We start from the raw sequence: 19,793 nt of genomic DNA, 5'->3' as shown, positions 1-19,793 counted from the left end.
GGTCCTAATTTGTAAGCTATATGATAATTAGGGGTGTATTTTTTGTGCAATATAGGAGTCCTAAATGAAATTTTCCATCAAAAGATTAGTCCAATAATATCACTTAAAAGACTTGGTGAATCTCATGAACATCATGGTTGTAAGATCATAGCAAAAAAGTCAATATCTAACTGAAAGATTGAAATGGAAACAAAAAGTACCTAACCATGATTAGGTTACAATACCTTTGCAAAAAAAGATTAGGTTATAGTAAGAATTTTATATTATAACTTCAATGAATATGAATTTCAAATAAATAAATAATTTTCTGTATTTTAATTTTGATGTTTTTACTTTCAACAGTTTGAATTTGAAATGGTATAACCCAAAGAAAACCAATGGGAGGATTTGGAGCGTCACTTTCAGGGACGTGGCAGTCTAATTTTAGATGTAAAATAAGAAATATTTTAGCATTTAATTCCTCGAAACTTTCTTACTCCTCAAGAAACCCAGAGAAGAAGTCGAACAATTTCTTCGTGGGTAAGCCAAGCCAAGCCAAACACCGACTGTTAAATGAAGAGAGAAAAAACTGATTCGAACCCCAAACTCCATTATTGAGATTCGAACGATACGGGCTTACGGATAGGCTCTAAGTTTCTTTGATATTTCTAAAAATCCAACCTCCCTCCACTCAACTCTAAAATACACAAGAAAATCTTTCTACTTTATTTTATTATTTTATTCAATCCTTGATATAAATTCTCCCTCAATTCGATCGCTTTGTCGGTTTTTAGTATTGTATATTTCTACCCCTTTGCCAGGCCCGGTGCGACGCTCAATCTGTTGGGTTTCTCAAGCCATGGAGTCTACTATGGTGATTAAGGTGGGAATTCTCCTCCTGATTTTATGGCTTTTTTTTCCCTTGATGATTGTGATTGTTATCGCTGGTTTGTGTTTGTTTATGTAATGTCTTGTTTGGGTGTTTTGAAAAAGCTCGTTTCCCCGAGGAATTTTGTGTTTATTATTATTATTGGAGGAGGATTTTTCACTGGGATTTCGTTTGTTCGTGGTCTCTCTGAATCGCTGCTTGCTGGGTGTGAGAAATTGTTCATAATCAATTCACCTTACCGAACCTCTATTTTCCATTTCGTCGGACTGTGTTATTGCTTTTTGCATTTCGTAAATTATTCTTTTCTTGATGAGAAAAATATGGCAATCTTAGATTGAGAATTGGGAAATTAGAAAAGTTTGACCACTCAATCGCCGTATTTGGAATTGATAATTGTACGTTTCCAAGCCTAAGTTGTGGGATCGAGTCCATGTTATTTCGTATTTTTGTACCGGTAGGGTTTCTTTTAACTATCCATCATTCCGAGGAATTTGGATCTCTGTTTTGTGCCAGCTTGTACCTCCGACTCTGGAAGTGATAAATCCGCTGTTGTTTTACACCTGGAATCACTGATTTATGTGTTTCCATATTTGTGGATTGTAGACGAAGGTTTTGATTTTTTTTGTACTTTTGAAGTGTTGAATATCAATATCGAGCTAGCAGTAGTACCGATGCATGTATACTTTTTCTGCCCCAAATATGAAATGGATATTTGAAGAGCTTTTGCATTGTAATGGACTTTTGCTTTTTTTATACATTGTAGTGATTATAAAAAAACAGGACCAATCCCAGTCGCTCTGTTTGCAGTTACACGTGCATTTCTATCTTTGCTACGAAATTATTGCCATTATCTATGATTTAAAAGGCTTTGGAGGTGTATGCTCGAGAGACTCGTATTGAGGATAAAAGCCTTTGCACCTCACCCAGTGCCTAGCCAAGAAGAATAATATCAACTGACTGCCTATTTTTTGAAAGAGAAATGCCATAAATCATTTTTTTGTATGATGCAACATGGGTTGTGATAAAATGAGCCTGTTACTACTTCTAGACATTGAGGCATTAAAAATCATCAGAAGAAAAAGCTTATAAATATCATATTCTATTGGGGATAATGGTGGCATTTTATAAGCACAATTTGGCAGCTTTTTGTGAGAAAAACTTGTGCGGTTACCAACTTAGAATTAGCATGCTGATGCCCTTTTCCCCTGACATCTTTTCTCTTCCAGGTTAAATATAGAGAAATGCTTAGGCGCTTCAGTGTTCCAGTTCATCAATACAATAAACTGGATCTTGATATCAATGGGTTGAGAGCAAAAATACTTAATCTCTTCAACTTCTCTCCTGATGCCGATGTTACACTGACTTATATTGATGAAGATGGTGATATAGTGACCCTAGTCAGTGATGATGATCTGCATGATGTGATGAGGCAACAGTTGAAGTTCTTGAGAATTGATGTGCATCTTAAAAGTGAGAAAAATGACAAATCTCATGATAGATCAGATGGAAGTTCTACCCCTCTGACATCAGCACGTGGCCAACATTCATTTCAAAATGTTCGTACTGGTATTTCTGAGGTTTTGAAATCTCTACCAGAGCCCTTACCAGAATTTTGTTCCCAGATCTTCCTTGACTTTGCTTCAAAAGCTGCAGTTACTAGTCCTGTGCTTGCTGAACTTGCTCAGAGCCTTATTCGATTAGGAAACACACACTTGAACTCAGATCCCCAGTCCTCATTTGTTTCAGAGACAAGCGCACAGAATGCTGCTGAGAGTTCTATGGCTCCTGTAGGTGCAGATTCAAAAGCTTCAAAGAATGATGGCTTCCATCAAGAAGCAGGGCCAAGCTTTAAATGCATTGGTTTAGCTTCTAAAGATAGTAAGATAATTAACCCTGGGAGCGTGACAAAGAACATTGGTGTAGATGCACCTGCTTCTGTTGATCTTAATGCCATTCCTACTGATTATAGTGCTTCTGGATGTGCCACTGGGAAACCAGCTGCCCCTAGTAGGCCTTTTCATGATATGCATACTCACAATCTTCCTGCCTCAATTAACATTGACCCAAATCCTTCACCCGCAACTTATGTGGATAGTAGTTTCATCAACGAGTGCCCTTTTAGTGTAGTACCTGTGGCTACTGGATCATCTATGCCTCAAGTTATAGATATAAATTCAGTAATTAGCAGCAGTGGTCACACCGAATCTATGGGAAGTATGTTCCATAAAGGTGTTATTTGTGATGGTTGTGGAGCCCGTCCAATTATTGGTCCACGGTTCAAGTCTAAAGTGTAAGAATAGAACCCAAACCTATCGATCAATTATTTTACCTTTTACTCCCATTGTTATCTGTTCATAATTACCCAGCTTTTTTTGCATTCTGGTATTTTTATGCAGGAAAGAAAATTATGATCTCTGTAGTATCTGCTTTGGTGAAACGGGTAATGAGACTGACTACATTAGAATTGACCGACCTGTTTCTTTTCGCCATCCAAGACTTAGACCCTTCAGTCGTAGAGTATGTAGATTTGATAATAGAGCTTCTATGCATTCATTTGTTTGTCAATGTCAATAACGATCTTATTTTATCCTCAACTTTGGTCCTCTCTGAATGCAGCATCCATTGACTGGCCCCCGAGTAATTGATATATTGAAAGGTTGTGGGAAGCAAACTAGACTTGATAGTGTCTTCGTAGCAGATGTTACTGTCTTTGATGGCACTATGATGGCACCATCTACCCCATTTACCAAGGTTTGGCGGTTGCGTAATACTGGGGGTTTTAATTGGCCCCGTGGTTCACAGCTGGTATGGATGGGAGGAGAAAGGTTCAGTGATTCAGTTTCAGTTGAAGTAGAGGTGGGTGAATGTTTTAACTTTAATCCTAGTCTATTCGCATTTCGTTTCCGGTTTTCGGTGGTGGCTGTATTTCTTCATTTCTTCTTTTGTTTCTAAGGTTTTTCTCACATTCTCACTTATGTCAGGTTCCTGCTGATGGACTTCCTGTGGGTCAGGAAATTGAAGTTGCAGTTGACTTTACTGCCCCTCCATTCTCTGGTCAATTTATCTCCTATTGGAAGATGTCATCTCCAGAAGGCCAGACGTTTGGTCAACGTGTTTGGGTTCTCATTCAGGTAGTTTACAGGGGAATATCTCAGTTTTCCTCTAGCTAGCTATATGCTGTAAATTCATGATTACACTATTACAGAAATTCAACTTATATTGTTGACAAACATGAAGGTTGATGCAGCAGTTTCACATGACCCCCAGGCTTTGGACTTAAATTTACCCCCTATAGCCATACACAGCGGTGCCTTGGAGGGCCATGAAGATGTAGAAAAGAGTCCGGCTCCTGAAATTGCAAATGTTGTCCTTTTCTCTCGTGATTACACCCCTGTTGCCGAGCCAGTAAAACCAGATCATAATCTGCCTGAAAATGAAAAGCAGCTACAGTTCCCCATTAACGATGTTTTGATAGTTGGCAAGAATCCTGCTGCTTCTGCTGACAAGGATACTTCGGTCTCGTCGTATCCCACTGTCGAATGTCATGGAGTTCTACCGTGTTCGACTAAGGCTCCCTCTGTGTCATACCCTCTTATTGATTTTTCTGAACCAATTCCAGCTGCAGCCCCGCCTCCAGCATCATCCACCAATGTTTATCCATCACCATCTGGAAAGGTCAGTGCTAATAACGTTGTTGAGGAAACTCTTCTTAAAACACTAGAGGATATGGGATTCAAACATGTCGATCTGAACAAGGAAGTACTGAAGAAGACTGGGTACAATCTGGAGAAGTCGGTGGACGAACTCTGTGGAGTTGCCAAATGGGATCCGATGCTTGAAGAGTTGGAGGACATGGTACGGTAAGCCGTTAAATGAGGTTGTTGCTACTCACTGATTTCCTTTCGGGGTCTAGTTCATGATTGTTAATTTGTAACTCCGGTGTTGCAGGGTTTCGGTGACAAGGAAATGAACAGAATGCTTCTGATGAAGAATAATGGCAGCATGAAGCAAGTGGTGATGGAACTTATCTATGGGGAAAAGGCTTAGTTCTCAAGATTATGGATCAGAATGTAAATATATTAGAACTAAATAAATAATGGGATTGTATTGTTGCTCTGGAACAGGATGATTTTTGTGCTTTATTTGAGTTGCCCCGGATCCTCCAGTTTCTGGTCCATCTCTGTCTTTCCGAAGGTACATATGTTTATGATCTAATTTCATCTTAGTTTCTGAACTTCTTGAGTCTTGATTTATTATAGTTTTTGGTTCGATTCAGTTGATATTTCAGTTTAAATGGCAGTAGCTAAGATTGTCTGTCAGTATCAGGTCGTTAGCAGCATTGAATATGGTAATCAGAAAGTAGAAGAAACCATTGAACCAACCACCCACAAAAATCACAAATTTTGTAACTTGATCTCTCAAATATGTAGATCAAAACAAAAACAAAAATTCAAACAACAAAATCGGATTCCAGTCATCTGCATCTCTGGGTTTGAAATTTCAATGGCGGCTAGTTGAACCTCCTCGAAGAAACCCTGTTGAACAAGTTTCTGAGACTATTGTTACTCTCTGTGTGTTTCCGCTGGACTCTCCCTCGCCCGCCGCCGTCGTATTCATGAAACACGTCGCCGTCGAGAACCAGCCCCGCCTCCAGCTTCTTCGACACCGTCACAATCTCATACGAGTCCCACAGCGATTGGCTGAAGTCCCATCTCGGGCCGCCGCTCCGGTCGCCGGCGGAGGACCTGGTTCTTATCGCCTCCAGCTTGAAGCGGGAGGGGGTGCCTCTGCAATTCCGGCGGTGGGCGTCGAATTCATTAGCGGGCTTTGAACTGCCGGTGTGGCTGTGCCAGGCCTGCGCCACCGCCTTGAGGATTTCGAGATGACGGTGGTCGTCTTCAACCTCTGGTTTCTTCTTCATAATGATAAATCATAGTGCTTGTGGGGTTTGTGAATGAAGGAATTCTATGGGCACTATCTGAGCCTCATCTTTTAGCTTCTCCGGAAGAGAGGGATTCTGCCACTTCCAGCTCTGGACCGGACATTTTCTGTATTCGGCTTCTTTCTATGGGTTTTATTTGCAAATTATAGTTTTGTCTTCTTTCGTGGCATCGGTCCGGTCCGTTTATGGGCTAAAAACCATATTTTTCTAAATGAACTAGAGTCAATCTGAATTGATCTTATAGGAATCGACGCCAAATCTACAAGGTCGATTTCCATAGGCGTCTACAAGGTCGATTTCCATAAATTAGAAATCGACTGACCTATCACCATTGTCACCCATCGATCTACCAGTTGGATTGGTTGGTAATTTTTTGTCCAAATCGTTTTTCATTTTATTTTTATGAACAATTTCTATGCGAAAGGGAGGTAGGTGTGTTGCACCGGGGCTTGGATTTTTTGACGGGCCTGGTGTTATGTTGGGGCCTCGGTGGGCGATTGAGTATGGAGGCTAGAGGGGAGAGACTAGAGAAGTAGGGGTAGTAGGAGTTTGACCTAATTGGGTTTGGGGTTTATTATTATGACTGATCAATGCTTGTCCAAATCGATCGTCGATTGATGTGGTGGGCGAACCGACTAACCGATGTTGTTTCAATCGATTTCGGTCGATTTATCGACCTTCAATGTACACTTCTACTCATTTGTCTCCGATTTTTCAAATGTTAGGTGAAGATTCAATCTTAACTAATTGGTTACAATGTTTCTTTTCTTATTCATTGATTTTTAAAAACCTGCAAATCCTAGAATATAATTAGTATTCTTAATATAACTTCTTTCTAAACACATTTTTAAGGGGGAAAAATTATAGAAAGGTTAATTAATATATATATTTTCATGATTGCATCCCATAGGAGAGATTTAAAATTGCAATTTCTTTTTTTAAATATTGCACCCAAAAGGGGTGTTTCCGTAATTCTATGAGAAAATTGCAAAATTACTTCTAGAAATATGTTCCAATTATGACCTCACATCTAAAAACCTAATTAAAATAAATTATTGGTTTTCTTTAAAATAAAGTTTAAAAATACTTTTTGTCCATATATATTAATTGAAGTACGATTTAGTCATCACATTAGTAACAATTTACTTACTAAATTTTAATATTTAACAAATTTGCAAAACTAAATTTTAATATATAACAAATTTGCAATGAACAAATGTTGTTAAAATTTATTAGAGTTTGTTTTTTTAACCCTAGAAACTAAACAAATTTTAAAACGATTACGTACTAAAGTTTAGGAACTATATATTTTACAAATTTGAAAGTCTATTAACTAAATTGTTACATATTAAACTTTAATGACTAAATTGTTGTGTATAAGTACTGTTTTTTAATAAAAAGATGATTAGATAACGAGTTCTTGTACTATTGTTTTTTTACGATTTAGTCATTGAGTTTTAGTTTGTAACTTAATTTTTATACTTTCAATAGGTAACAATTTAGTCTCTATTATATAAAACTTGTAACAGTCTAGTTTATGCGGGAAATAATCTCATCAAAACTAAGTATCAATTTTTATCATATAACAATGTAGATTTTATAATTTATAAATACATTTAGTCTCTCATTGATTTATCGATCTACATATATAAAAAATTTAATAAAAAATTCATGATATTTAAATCATTACCAACTTTAAATGATAAGAACTAAAATATTAAGAATTAAAATTTAGAGATTAAATTATTATTAATAAAATATAAAGAATAAATCGTTACATGAAGCTACTAAGGACCAAACCTGTTTTTTTAACATAATTTATTAAATATCGCCCAATATTTAATTTAACTCTCTGTGAAGAAACATCTCTTCGTCGCGTGCTTTTCCCGCCCATTCTGCCAGACCAAATCTTCGCGCTGTTCTGTTCTCCTTCCGGTAGGTTTTGGCCGCTCATCTCAACTTCTCCGCTCCATTCCGATCCCATGCTATGCGTTTTCCGGCGAGTTGCGAATCTTGAACCGTTCTCAAAGCTTCTTCATCTGTTCCAGTGAATCGAACATAAAAATGAGTGCTCCTATGGAGATTTCTTTGCCAAACCCACCCTCAGAAGCCCAGATGTCTGATTCAAACGGCGTCGTCTCCGAGTCAGCCGCTTCTCCTTGTCTGAGTGAAGACAAAATTCTCGTTTCAGGTTCTTATGTACTAGTGTATTCATTATCTTCTTCCAAACCATCTCTGTATATTTTCAATTTCCGGCCTTTGAGGTCTGTTTCTTACTCCTTTTAATGTTCTGTTATATTTCAGTCGAGGTGTGCTTAAAATCCTCCAGCACAGCACGAAATGAAGATGTCCGGTTGGCAGTTGAGAGGTATGCTGCTGGAAATACGTATTGAACTTTAATATTTGATGATTTCTTCAGAGAAATTAGAATTTAGGTTCATGTGTTCGACTTACTCTCTGAAAATTGTGAACTGTAAGTTCGCTTAATTCAATTTACATTGCTTGAAGATGGCAAGCTCACTATCAATTTCATGTGTAATTTGTAGAATGCTCGAGAAAAGAAGTTTAAGCTATGTTGATGGGCCCATTCCAGTGCCGCTCGATGACTCATTTCTCATAGAAAATGTGCAAGGAATCCGAATTTGTGACACAGGTATACTCTTATTCGATTTATACGCTGGTTTAGTTATTGAGGATCTGGAGGGTATGGAACGGGTAAAGCAATTAGTAACTTGTAATCTCTAGAAAGTAGAAAGTATATAGATTTTTTCAGTTTTATAGTTTATAGAAGTTGTGGAAGAATTAGCTTAAAAGGTATCCCATCCGCTTGTGGCCTAGGGTCTTAAAATGCAAGAAAAATGGAAAACTTATTATCAGGAAGTTTGATTCTTCTACTAAATTTTGTCAGCGGTTATGGGGTAACAGATAAGGTAGTTTTTTCATTATTCTGGTCATGATGCTTGGTTTGTTTATTTTGTAGATGATGGTGTGCAAAACCATGATATCCTCTTATTCTGGCAAGTCAAACCTGTTGTTCATGTCTTTCAGGTGAAATTCATTCAGTCATTGATACAAGCTTCTTCCGTACTCACCTTTTGAATGATTCACTGCATTAGTTTGATTCTTTGTTAAAACTGTGGCTGCACAAATGACCGCATTTGTTCTGTCCAAATTCTACATCTTGAAACGACAAAAGCTTTATTATTCACAATATATGATGCTAATGATATTCTGCATTTCTTGGCGCCTTTTATTTTATTTTATTTTTCTCTTCTTCCTCCTTTTTTTCCCCATCATGTTGGGACAATTTACTTCTCTTGGTGCGACTAGATTGATTATATTATTTGTGTATTGCTCGTTCAGCTTAGCGAAGAAGGACCCTGCGAGGAACTTGGTGGGGAAGGACAGATTTCTAGTTTTAATGAATGGATACTTCCTGCCAAGGAATTTGACGGCATGTGGGAAAGGTTTGCTATCACTTATTAAATACTCATTTCTTTTAGTTCATTTATACACCAACTTCTTCTTGATGAGGCAATATTGTCAAATTCACCTACAGTTTAATTTTTGAGTCTGGTCTCAAGCAAAGGCTTCTGAGATATGCTGCCAGTGCTTTGTTATTCACTGAAAAGGGTGTTGATCCATTCCTCGTGTCATGGAATCGGTAAGGAGAAACTATTTCTGTTCCTAGGATCTGCATTTAGCTTTAAGATGGTTTTCAGAATGTTCGAAGGGTGGATATAAGACATGATGTTGATTGCTGTACTATTTGTAGAATTCTCCATCGTTGATTCATTAGATTTCTTTTTATAATTTACTTTAACCAATACGTATCAACTAAACTTTATCTTTGGTATTGTATTTATCTACTAATGTTTGTTGTATGCATTTATTGTGTAATAACTAAAACGCTGAACTCTTATGGTCCCAAGGCGCAACCTAGTTGGCAAGGACTTGGGGTCTCTTAGTCATACTGACTTAGAGGTTTCAAGTTTGAACCTTCTAGTGAGCTTAATATCCTAATACCAAAAACCCTTGATGTCTTTCGGATCCGGGCCTTAGAGCGGGTGCGGGTGTCCTTGGGTAGGGGAGCAAAGCTCCAACCCCCAATTATCGAGAAAAAATATAAAGCTGAACTCTTATGTTTTGTACTTTACCTTTTTGGCACGATTTTTTCACTTTTTAGAATGAACTCACAAAAGAAAGAATACCTCTATGTGAATGGAAATGGCCCCCTGAACGGCTATCCTAGTTATCAAAATTGTGTTTGCGAGTCAGGAATTCTTGTTGATGTTGGAGTCTAACCCTCCTGGATGATAAAAGCCCTACTCTGTATTCAAGGATGGTTTACCATGTTTAACATGATGTGCATTTGCTGGCAGTTTTGACTAGAAGACTTAGACATCCAAGAGGTTAAATATATAATTCTCATCCTTTTACATGCTCACAGGATTGTTCTATTACATGGACCTCCAGGGACTGGTAAAACCTCTTTATGCAAAGCACTGGCTCAAAAACTATCAATAAGATATCTGTCAAGGTTTGTTGGTAGACGTTGCTCGAGTATCTATTCTATATTAACAATAATCTGAAGATACACCCAAATCTTATTATTTATTCTGTTTTATTTTCCATTATATTTAGATATCCACACAGTGTTCTCATTGAAGTTAATGCACATTCGCTGTTTAGCAAATGGTTTTCTGAAAGTGGCAAGCTGGTATGGCCTTGTTGATCGTTAGATGACCTGCATCCGTAATTAATTTTCGTTCGAGTGTAGGCAGATGCAGTTTTAAATTTGATGCAATGAACACTTCCATATGTTGGGCGACTCTATTGTATTCAAGAATACATGTTTTCCTTAATAGGTCGCAAAGCTATTCCAGAAGATCCAAGAGATGATAGAGGAAGAAGACAATCTGGTATTTGTTTTGATTGGTGAGACTTACTTTTAGACGGTTGTTTATTTCATGCTTGTCCTTCTTCTACTTCATCATCTGTATATGTATATTTGGCGGTCGATAGATGAAGTGGAAAGCTTAGCTGCTGCTAGAAAGGCTGCTTTGTCCGGTTCAGAACCTTCAGATTCCATTAGGGTATGCTATTGCCCTTTTTGGTCCATCTTCCCACCCTTCTAAAATCACCCCCGTCTCTGACCAAAAGAAAGAAAGAAATAAATAAAGTAAGAAAGAAGAAAAGAAGGATAGGAGAAAGAATATGCTTGTTTAAATTATTTAGGCCAGTAGCTACGAAATTCTGCTGATGCATCTAAAATTCTGAACTGTAATATCACAGGTTGTCAATGCGCTACTTACACAGATAGACAAATTGAAATCGTCACCAAATGTGGTGATTCTGACAACTTCCAATATAACAGCAGCTATTGGTAAGTTAATAATCAGATGATGTTAAGTTAATATTTGTATTTGGAAAATAACAAATTTTGACAGTTCAATTACAAGTTGGATTGCAAACTTTTATGGACTTTGAAAATTGGTAGTTGGCATGCTCAATTGGGTGCAGTCAGTTTTGAAAAACTACTAAAATTGTTGAGCTTTTCTACTCTAGAAGCTATAGTTTCTGCTCCAAATGATCTCAACATCAGTTTAATTAGTACGTGATCAGGATGTTTTGGTTGTGTAATCTTATTGAGTTACATGCTTTCTTGAGCAAAGATTAGAACAATCCCAAAGTGTGTCCCTTTCTAAATCTTCCAATTACCCCCGCATCTTTCTTCTTCTGATTTGATATTTCCATTTTATCCTACTTAACTTTAAATACTTGAATTAACCAAAATCTGGATTGCAGATATTGCATTTGTTGATCGAGCAGATATCAAAGCATATGTTGGTCCACCAACTCTTGAAGCACGTTATGAAATTCTAAGATCCTGCTTGCAAGAGCTTATACGTACTGGAATTTTAACGACTCCTGAGGTCCATAGCATACACATCTAATAATTGCACCTTTAGAATTCTGTCAACGCATTGGATTCTTGTTGAAATAGAGTACATAGGCATTCATGATTCTCACCATTTTGAAATTCCTTAGGGTTGTGACCACTCTATGCTTCTTAACTATGCTGGTTTGAAAGAGAAAATAAGCATTCCAGAGACCGATAAGGTTGACGTACCACTTCACATCTGCAAACGATTGCTTGAGGTTGCTGAGGGATGCGAGGTCTGTGACAGAAATCTTGATTGCCTATTGAGTCTGCGAGTCCTCGAATGATCCTTGAAATATTGTGTTAAATTTTGTTCTCAGGGTTCTAGCGGACGCTTTTTAAGAAAGCTCCCATTTTTAGCTCATGCGACTCTTGCAAATCCATGTACTGGTGATCCTTTAAAGTTCTTGTTCGGAATGTTGGAAACGGCAAGAAGAGATCGAACAGAGTTACCCGAATGAACATGTTAAGGAACTTCTTGTGATTGTAATTAGTGCTGTACTGATAACATTTGCAAATACAGATCTAAATCTAGGAATCATTTGTAGAAGCTGACGCTACTTTGAAAAGCCTACTGATATACTCAATGAGAGTTTATGTCAGCTATCCATTGCGTATAACGTATGAGGGGTCTTTATGGAACTGTCAACAGTGCAGATTTCCCTGTTCTTTTAGTAACTTTCATTCTCTCAATCACCCAAAATCCCCACGAAATCAACTTGTAATGTAGACAAAGTAATATGCAGAAGGTATGATTAAAGTTTTATCCATGTTTTAGAGCATAGGCTTGATTTTTTGTATTTATTAGTCTGTATGATGGGTTAAATACATGGAAATATTAGGTGCAAGGTATGAAGGAAAAAAGCAGAAAAGAGTTGGCCTACATGCCAGAACATGTGAGAGAGGAGCCCAAGAAAATTCGGGTTCACTTTGACACAACCGACCAAAAGGGAAAAGAAAGAGGAGCCAAAAATTTAAACTACAAAGATAAAAACCCTTTTTTGAAGGGTCGTCTTTAACAGAAAGCCCAGCTTTGGGACATCATGCTTTGCCTAAACTGGACCCTCCATAAGACACTCTCTCTCTCTACCTTGTCCATCTCTCTCTCTCTCTCTTCCCTTTTCTTTTTTTCCTGTGGAAACGTGCCCTTCCCACTGTACATTAAAGGGAAACATGCATGCGGGAATATAAGGATCTTAGAGACTCCACTGTGTGGGTGTTCCCATGGTTTGCAGCCTGATATCAATGTTTTCTTGTTGTTGTTATAGAATCCTCTGATGGAAATTATATGCATCTGAAGAACTAACTCTTTTTCTCTCTTACAGAAAAAACCAATGCCTCTTGCTTTCAACAGTCCAAGGACGAAACCAACGAACATGAACATCTTTGCTGCAATGGAGAGGCCACAGAGGGTTCCCTTGCAGTCTTTTGAAATGGGGAGCTTTCTTTTGGAGGTTCCCATGGCCGTGGTTCGAATATTTAGACGTCCTTGTAAGCAAAGTATTATAAGATAGGAGGAGGAGACTCTCATCCTTTGCAAAGGGGAATCCAGCATCCTGGTCCGATTCATCAAAGAGTTCTTTCATTTGTCATCTTCAAACATGCACAATTGAGCTTCTCTTTCTCTCTTTCTTCCTCTTTTTCTCTCTATCAATCTATTGTCAGATCTGTAGTAGAATATATAGCTAGCTATGTTATTCGCAAGTCATGTTTTGTTTATATCAGAAATATAATGGTATTGAGTGTAATTTCTGTCTGCATGCATATGTCTACATCTGCAGCTGATTGATGTAATAAAAGTTTCCTCCAATTCTCGGTTTTCCTAACTTCTCCTCTCTCTCAGGCTCACCTTTTTCCTTCAGTTTCTCTAATCTTTCGATTCATATATTACTAATATTTATGTCTTGATTTCGTGTTTATCTTCTTCTTCTTCTCTCTCTCTTCTGTTTACATATTACTTCGATCCACTGCTTTCTTTTCTTTGTTTGTTTATGATTGTGAGTGTAATTCTTTTCTTTTATCTCTTGTGTTGGAATCATTTTGACCTTCAGTGAACAATCCAATCAAGCTAAAAGAATCTCATGTGATGGGGTAGCCCTTTTCATGTCCTGAAATCTAGAGGTAGATTTTTCTGGGGTGAATTTAGAAAATACTTTAGCTTTGGTGAGCACCACATCGATGTTAAGTTCAATATTTTACTTTCTTTTTATCTTGAAGATGATAAAAACTTGACGTGGTAATCTAACTTCTAATTCTAAAATATAAAACCAAATAGTTTTGTTAAGTTTTGTTTATGTTGTTATTTATGGATCATAATGAAACTCAACTCGACCATAGATGTTACAAAGTCAATAAATTTTAGGTTAATTACAAAAAATACTCTTGAAGGTTTACAAAATACCCCTATCATTTTAAAAGTTCTAATACTACCTTTGATCTTTCATAAGCGTTTCAAAAATACCATTTGAGCAAACATTCGTAAGTTGACGTGAATATTGAATTTAAAACAAGGTCATTAATGTGAAATCCTGCTTTGATTAAGTCTAAAACTGTGGAAGAAACTATTGTTTTTCAAAATGATAAAGAAATTATAGATAAAAATTGGGAAGAGAATGACGGATTGAGTAGCTTTGAAAACGATAGCTTCTTCTAATTTTCCTGTCTTTTCATATTTAATTCAAGTAATTTTTTACATTAATTGTCACGTCATTCCAAATTCTATCATGTCAACTTTTCGTTTAAAATTATCTACGAAAGTTTGTTCAAAGGGCATTTTAAAAACATTTATAAAAGGTGAAGGTAGCATTGAAACTTTCGAAAGAATAAGAGTGTTTTCGAAACAAAAATAAAGTTGAAGGATATATATATACTTTTTTTTTTCTTTTGTAGTTTAGCCTAAGTTTTGTCCAGCAAGATTCACAACATAATTACACCACTGATATCTTTGATACATGCAACTCAAGTATTATTATTACTACTACTTACAAGTTTCACCCATTATATATAACTAAAGTTTAATTTTATCAAAAACAAACTTGTGTTCTGAAAAAGAAGTCTTTTCCACCAGTAATAGGATGGATCTGATCAGGCATATCTGCAAGTTTGATTTCTTAAAAGAAAGTCCTATAATTTGACTGTAGAAGCTCAGACATGAGGGTGTGAGGTTACAAAACATACTGAGTTCTTTTTTCTGAGACCATTGACCAATCTCAGCCTATATCAGAAAAAAGCCAGTCTCATGAACAGTTCAAGTGGGCCAATTTGCAATACCCCCACTGTGGCTACAGTTTAATGACCTCCAACAACATATTTATATATATAATTGGAAAAATTTATGCTCTCTCTATAGTGTATCCCTATAAAGGGATGTACTTCCCAGTTGACAACAGCTTGCTTTTTCTGCCTTTAAAGATCCCCAAATTTCCCTTTCCATTAACTTAATCATGGCCACATTAGACAACACAAAGTGCATTTTGGAGACAAGTTTTGCACCATGTTCTGCCCAATGAAAGCTTGACACGTGGGAAGGTTGTCCACCATTACCTCTTCTTTTCAGACTGTAACATGCTTGTTTTGTATATTAATATTGAACTTCAGAACATAGTGTTAATAACTTTTGGTCTTTCAGGTTCCCTCTGTTAAAGTTTTTGAGTGAATATACTAATTGCAGATCAAAGAGGGATATATGCACTTTATTGGTCCATGAAATATTCTCACTCTCAAGTTCCACATGGTTGGTGGATTCTGTACTCGTCTGACCTTAAACTTCAATGTTCTCTAAACTAAAGCAGTGGGTTTTGGTGCAGGGATATATATGGCTCATAGCTAATATGGGTTTAGTTTGTAGGTTAAAAGACACTATATTTATGTAATCTATGAGATTACTGAAATTGCAACTTAAATTTGACTTTCCCCAAATCTTAAGTTATAGAAACTCAAACTCTCCTTTACTATCCCATTATATTGGAAGTGCAGATCCTTTGTCCAACATATCATCAGATTCTGTAAACCCATGGTTCAATTGGGCTTCATTGTTAGTAATTCTCAGAGCCCATATGATTGAGTGCAGGCATTCATTCATTAATGTGGTGCATATGGGCACTGTTCGGGTCTAGTCGGGTCGGGTTTGGGTGAGTAGGACAAGTAGGACATCGGGAGTCCAGCTCGTGTTTGGAGTATGAGTTTGAGATTTTCAAAATTTGAATAGTTTAAGTTTCAGTAGTACTCCAAATCTACTATCTTAAAAATCATCTTATCTTAAAAATCATCTTCTCTCGATGCTTGTATAAATTTTTTTATTATTACTTTCTTCACTAACCATATTAGAGTATGTCTAATGAGAAAACTAACTTTGTTAATAACTACTTAGTTGAACTTCATCAATATAAATATTGCTTAGTTAGTGAAGACATTATTTACTTATTTAAAAATTGCTTGTATCGAGAAAAAAAAGATATTGAACAAGCTTGCGTCATTCAACTAAAAACATTACAAGGTAAGGTTTTTTTTCCTAAAAGAAATAAGTACTATTTTAAATCTACATTCCTTTAAAGGAACTTGTTTCTTAGCTCAGAATGCTCCTCAAAATAAGAACATCTTACAATACTCTTCAAGTAACACATATTAATTATAACAATATTTTAAGGTCCAATTATTTCACATCTCACAATCTTATTTGGGCAATGGCATTATGATGCAAGTGCTTGCTTTTCTTTAGAGAGAAAAAAAAAATGGAAACAAAACGTGTAACTCAAAAATGCCAAAACAGAATATGTATCCACTCTTTTCCCAAGAACATAATTGAGAAAAGTTTTGATTTTTAAAACATTATCATATGCGACGAAGCAAAATGCTAACATTTGGAGCAGTCACGAAATAGAATCTCGCATCTGTTTTTGGTTTGATGAGTCAGAACCCAGAAATGAATACAATATTTGGTCCCCATCATATAATTTTTATTGACTTACTTTTAAAGAGAGAATGACCCACCACTGTGTCTCGTTTTTGGTCGTGAGATCCACCGCCCATGGCTGAAAGCCGATTGCTCAAAGTCACTCATTAGCCACTTAAAGTTAAAGCTTTATACAACAAAAACAACTTTTTGCTCAGCTGTATCCTCATCCCTCTGTTAGGTTGTCTCTTCCAAGCCTTCTTTAATTGTCCATTTATTTTCTCTCTCTCTCTCTCACCCTTTTTCTATAATGTATTTTGGTTGGCTCTCCATTCTCCACAGCCAAATGTTAACAAAGACTAAGTAGTTTGTGAATGGAGTAATTAATTGGTGAGTGAAAAAAGTAAAATTTTTTGGTAAAGCCAACGTGTCATCCAGTAGATAAGCAGCTTTTTGTGTGTCAGAAAGCTTTTGGCTTTTGGGAAATTTGGGTGAGTATATGAGCAAGCAGGGCACCGCACCACAAACCCATCCACCAGGCCCAGGCTGATGACAAGGATAGTTTTCTCCTCTTGCTCTCTCTTTCTTCTTCCCAAAGTTATCGACACCCATTTGCTGGACTGCTCACTTCGCACATTTGTCCTTGCAAAAAGCTGATTTGGGTTGCACTGAAATACAGAGACTGAGAGGAAGAGAGAGACTATGGCGTTCAATTTCTGGGCCTCGAGGGTTCACCCCACTGAGCAATTTTCTGCTGTCCAAGCCGCCATGCTTCATTCTGGTTTGTGTTTTGTACTTTTTGAGTGATTCTGTCATCTGGGTTTCTTCTTTTGGCTTTCATTTTCTACTCTATTGGATTATCTACTCTGGATTTAACAGGAGATTATATATATTTTTCTTCTTTTTTTTGGGGGGGGGGGGTGTTAATTTCATTATCTGATTTTTTCATTCTGAGTTCCGATTTCACTTTTTGAGTGTGAATTGAGCTGTGGCTTCTGAATTTCATGGCTTATCTGATAATATTTTGAACAGGTAACCATATCATTTTGGATGACTCGGATGGAGAAGATGATTCACGGGCTTACTTTTCATGCCCTTACTGTTATGTTGATATTGAAGTTCCAGTCCTTTGCAGCCATTTGCAAGAAGAGCACTGCTTTGACTTCAGAAATGCAGTAATTACATGCTTTGAATACCCCTTTTCTTTTGCCTATTCAATAATTACGTCTTGTGGTCTATTTGTAATTGTTTATTACAAGTTCCAGTTTACGTGCTAGAATCTTACCTTTTCATATGAAGCTAGGAAATTTGTGTATTTTTGCTTGATACAAGGTTTCATCTGTGTTTATTTTTCTTACTTCTGAAAAACTAAAGCTAAAGCAAGAATGATATAAAGTGGTTTATGCATTTTGATGGATTTTAGATTGAATAAGAAGGGGCTGCTTTGACACTGCTTTGTTTCAGGTTTGTCCCCTCTGTGCAGCCAGTCTGGGAAAAGATGTAATTGGGCATTTTGTAACACATCATTCTAGCTCAATAAAGGTATTGTTTGTTCAATTCATTACTTCCATGGCTGTACTAATGGGCAATTGCTTAAAGCTTAATTTTGCCATCTTTGCAGAGGAGGAGAAGACCTGATAAATCTGTCTCTTCTGCATTTAATTCAAAGAAGCTGACAACAAAGAGCAGGGAAAGTAAACATGGATCTGCACGTGACCCCCTTCTACCCTTTATCTGCAGCATTCCTTTCTCAGACCCTGAATCTGCCGAGAGAGATGATTGTTCAGAAAACGATTCCTCCGTCGCCACTAATGTCGAAAGGTAAGTTTAAAATACCTGTTCAAATATAATTGGATTGGTTCAATGTGGTAATCTTTTAAAAGTCTACAGGTTAAGTCCCTTGACCTTTCAGTTTCATTGGCCTGTCTTTTGCTAAAAGTTTAACCTGCAACTTTAATGGATAAGCTTACTGTGATGCATCATTAACTTTGGAGATAAAGAGCCCATTTTTCTGGTTGAATTGTACTTGTCAATAGTGATTTGTAAGGATCCGAGAAGAGAAAAGAAAAAGGAAAAGAAAAAGATTCCTGACAAATATGATGGGACAATTGAAATTCTTGTAGTTCAACCTCTACTGATATGAACTTAAGCTAACATATTTGCAAATTGCAACATCTTATCAAGCATAGTTCTGTTTCAAATCATTACGGTTGAAACTGGATGTTTGTCGATATTGCCCGACTCTTTGCACCATTAAGACATCAACTTGCTGATGCTGATTTACACTTGTGGACTCTGCTTTTTCAACGATGTGATAACTTGGCGTTTTTATGGTGATTCTTCTCATTTGCTTGCTTTTTGGGTTTTGCAGTAATGGGTCACCTTTGCTGGAAAGAAACCAGGAGAACAGTGAAGAGTTGAATCAGAGAGCATCTTTTGTACAACAATTGATCACATCAACCATTTTTTAGGTCTTTTCCCATCTCCCGTGATTGCTTCTGTTGACTCATCTCTCGCGATTGCTTCTGTGGTGCTGCAGTTAATATTCTTCACTAATCAGTCGCTCGGTCGGGGAACTTGTATCAATCGGCACAGTGTTTTATCACTAGTGCTTGATTTTGATAGGAAATATTTTAGATATCAGTTAAGCCAGCGTAATCATTTGCGTTCACCGAATGTTGATACAGCATTGTGTCAACATTAGGGCAAAAGCTGTCGTTCTACGTATACGTATATATATATATAGATGTATCACTGCAAACTTGGTAGAAACTCGAACTTTTAACTATAAGTAACTGCAATTTATGAAGGTGGATCAACTGTTACAATGCAAGAATGTTATTACAATAGTTGCCTTCATGCATAAAATAGGTAGGCTTTATTGGATCTTGAAGATCCATCAAATTCAGACTAGAATCATTTCCAGCAAATCTTATCTTCTTACAATGTGGTAAATGGCACGATGGGAAGTATTTTTTTTTTCCTCCTGTTTTCTGATAATTCAAATGAAGGTAGAAAGATTTGAATTTTAGATGAGTACTCATTATCGGTTGAACTGTGAATTGTAGGCATCTTACCACTGAAATCCCTCTTTTTCTCAGATCCAATTCCTCTACCACTGCAAACACTAGTTAGATTCAGATATGAT

General features: G+C 36.8%; 4 protein-coding genes across 9 annotated transcripts; 3 read left to right on the top strand and 1 right to left on the bottom strand.

Moving 5' to 3' along the window:
• Positions 1-496: 496 nt before the first annotated feature.
• Positions 497-5,045, top strand: NBR1 (ubiquitin-associated (UBA)/TS-N domain-containing protein / octicosapeptide/Phox/Bemp1 (PB1) domain-containing protein). Of its 3 annotated transcripts, none has more exons than XM_088121745.1 (7): positions 497-862; positions 2,095-3,158; positions 3,265-3,385; positions 3,485-3,724; positions 3,850-3,999; positions 4,106-4,745; positions 4,817-5,045. In XM_088121745.1, the coding sequence occupies exons 1-6, from the start codon at positions 839-841 to the stop codon at positions 4,730-4,732; spliced, it is 2,226 nt and encodes a 741-aa protein (XP_087977871.1). In that variant the 5' UTR covers positions 497-838; the 3' UTR covers positions 4,733-4,745; positions 4,817-5,045. The 3 variants fall into 3 exon arrangements, with proteins under 3 accessions (XP_087977871.1, XP_022137182.2, XP_022137184.2); XM_022281490.2 differs by having other exon boundaries at positions 498-862; positions 4,106-4,723; XM_022281492.2 differs by having other exon boundaries at positions 498-862; positions 4,106-4,728.
• Positions 5,046-5,217: 172 nt separating this feature from the next.
• On the bottom strand, positions 5,218-5,895 carry LOC111008716 (uncharacterized). Its single transcript, XM_022281493.2, has one exon. It carries the CDS (start codon positions 5,787-5,789, stop codon positions 5,379-5,381), a length of 411 nt encoding a protein of 136 aa, XP_022137185.1. The 5' UTR covers positions 5,790-5,895; the 3' UTR covers positions 5,218-5,378.
• A 1,757-nt stretch (positions 5,896-7,652) lies between these two features.
• Positions 7,653-13,580, top strand: LOC111009033 (pachytene checkpoint-like protein). Of its 4 annotated transcripts, none has more exons than XR_015789598.1 (15): positions 7,653-8,001; positions 8,115-8,178; positions 8,357-8,463; positions 8,791-8,858; positions 9,174-9,277; positions 9,370-9,474; positions 10,261-10,350; positions 10,455-10,530; positions 10,679-10,748; positions 10,836-10,906; positions 11,106-11,196; positions 11,619-11,746; positions 11,862-11,990; positions 12,075-12,966; positions 13,080-13,580. XR_015789598.1 is itself a non-coding variant. In XM_022281946.2 (15 exons), exons 1-14 carry the CDS (start codon positions 7,875-7,877, stop codon positions 12,213-12,215), a joined length of 1,371 nt encoding a protein of 456 aa, XP_022137638.1. In that variant the 5' UTR covers positions 7,653-7,874; the 3' UTR covers positions 12,216-12,219; positions 13,080-13,580. The 4 variants fall into 4 exon arrangements, 2 of the variants coding, with proteins under 2 accessions (XP_022137638.1, XP_087977482.1); XR_015789597.1 differs by lacking the exon at positions 13,080-13,580 and having other exon boundaries at positions 12,075-12,503; positions 12,597-12,981; XM_022281946.2 differs by having other exon boundaries at positions 12,075-12,219.
• Positions 13,581-17,099: 3,519 nt separating this feature from the next.
• LOC111008668 (protein DEHYDRATION-INDUCED 19 homolog 5) lies at positions 17,100-19,481 on the top strand. Its single transcript, XM_022281420.2, has 5 exons — positions 17,100-17,426; positions 17,678-17,820; positions 18,110-18,187; positions 18,267-18,466; positions 19,017-19,481. The coding sequence occupies exons 1-5, from the start codon at positions 17,348-17,350 to the stop codon at positions 19,114-19,116; spliced, it is 600 nt and encodes a 199-aa protein (XP_022137112.1). The 5' UTR covers positions 17,100-17,347; the 3' UTR covers positions 19,117-19,481.
• Positions 19,482-19,793: the final 312 nt, after the last annotated feature.

Source organism: Momordica charantia (genome assembly GCF_013281855.1).
Source record: "Momordica charantia cultivar OHB3-1 chromosome 3 unlocalized genomic scaffold, Mcharantia_2.0 BLBB01000003.1, whole genome shotgun sequence".
NCBI classification, from domain to species: Eukaryota; Viridiplantae; Streptophyta; class Magnoliopsida; order Cucurbitales; family Cucurbitaceae; genus Momordica; species Momordica charantia.
This window is presented reverse-complemented; position numbering and strand designations above follow the sequence as displayed.

Bases quoted from the DNA above. Each gene is read 5' to 3' on its own strand.
- LOC111009033 (XM_022281946.2), top strand. From the start codon at position 7,875: ATGAGTGCTCCTATGGAGATTTCTTTGCCAAACCCACCCTCAGAAGCC. The intron at 8,859-9,173 runs GTGAAATTCATT...TTGCTCGTTCAG, and splicing joins CTGTTGTTCATGTCTTTCAG to CTTAGCGAAGAAGGACCCTG. The intron at 9,278-9,369 runs GTTTGCTATCAC...ATTCACCTACAG, and splicing joins TTTGACGGCATGTGGGAAAG to TTTAATTTTTGAGTCTGGTC.
- LOC111008668 (XM_022281420.2), top strand. From the start codon at position 17,348: ATGGCGTTCAATTTCTGGGCCTCGAGGGTTCACCCCACTGAGCAATTT. The intron at 17,427-17,677 runs GTTTGTGTTTTG...TATTTTGAACAG, and splicing joins AGCCGCCATGCTTCATTCTG to GTAACCATATCATTTTGGAT. The intron at 18,188-18,266 runs GTATTGTTTGTT...CCATCTTTGCAG, and splicing joins ATCATTCTAGCTCAATAAAG to AGGAGGAGAAGACCTGATAA.
- NBR1 (XM_022281490.2), top strand. From the start codon at position 839: ATGGAGTCTACTATGGTGATTAAG. The intron at 3,159-3,264 runs GTAAGAATAGAA...ATTTTTATGCAG, and splicing joins CCACGGTTCAAGTCTAAAGT to GAAAGAAAATTATGATCTCT. The intron at 4,000-4,105 runs GTAGTTTACAGG...ACAAACATGAAG, and splicing joins GTGTTTGGGTTCTCATTCAG to GTTGATGCAGCAGTTTCACA.
- LOC111008716 (XM_022281493.2), bottom strand. From the start codon at position 5,789: ATGAAGAAGAAACCAGAGGTTGAAGACGACCACCGTCATCTCGAAATC.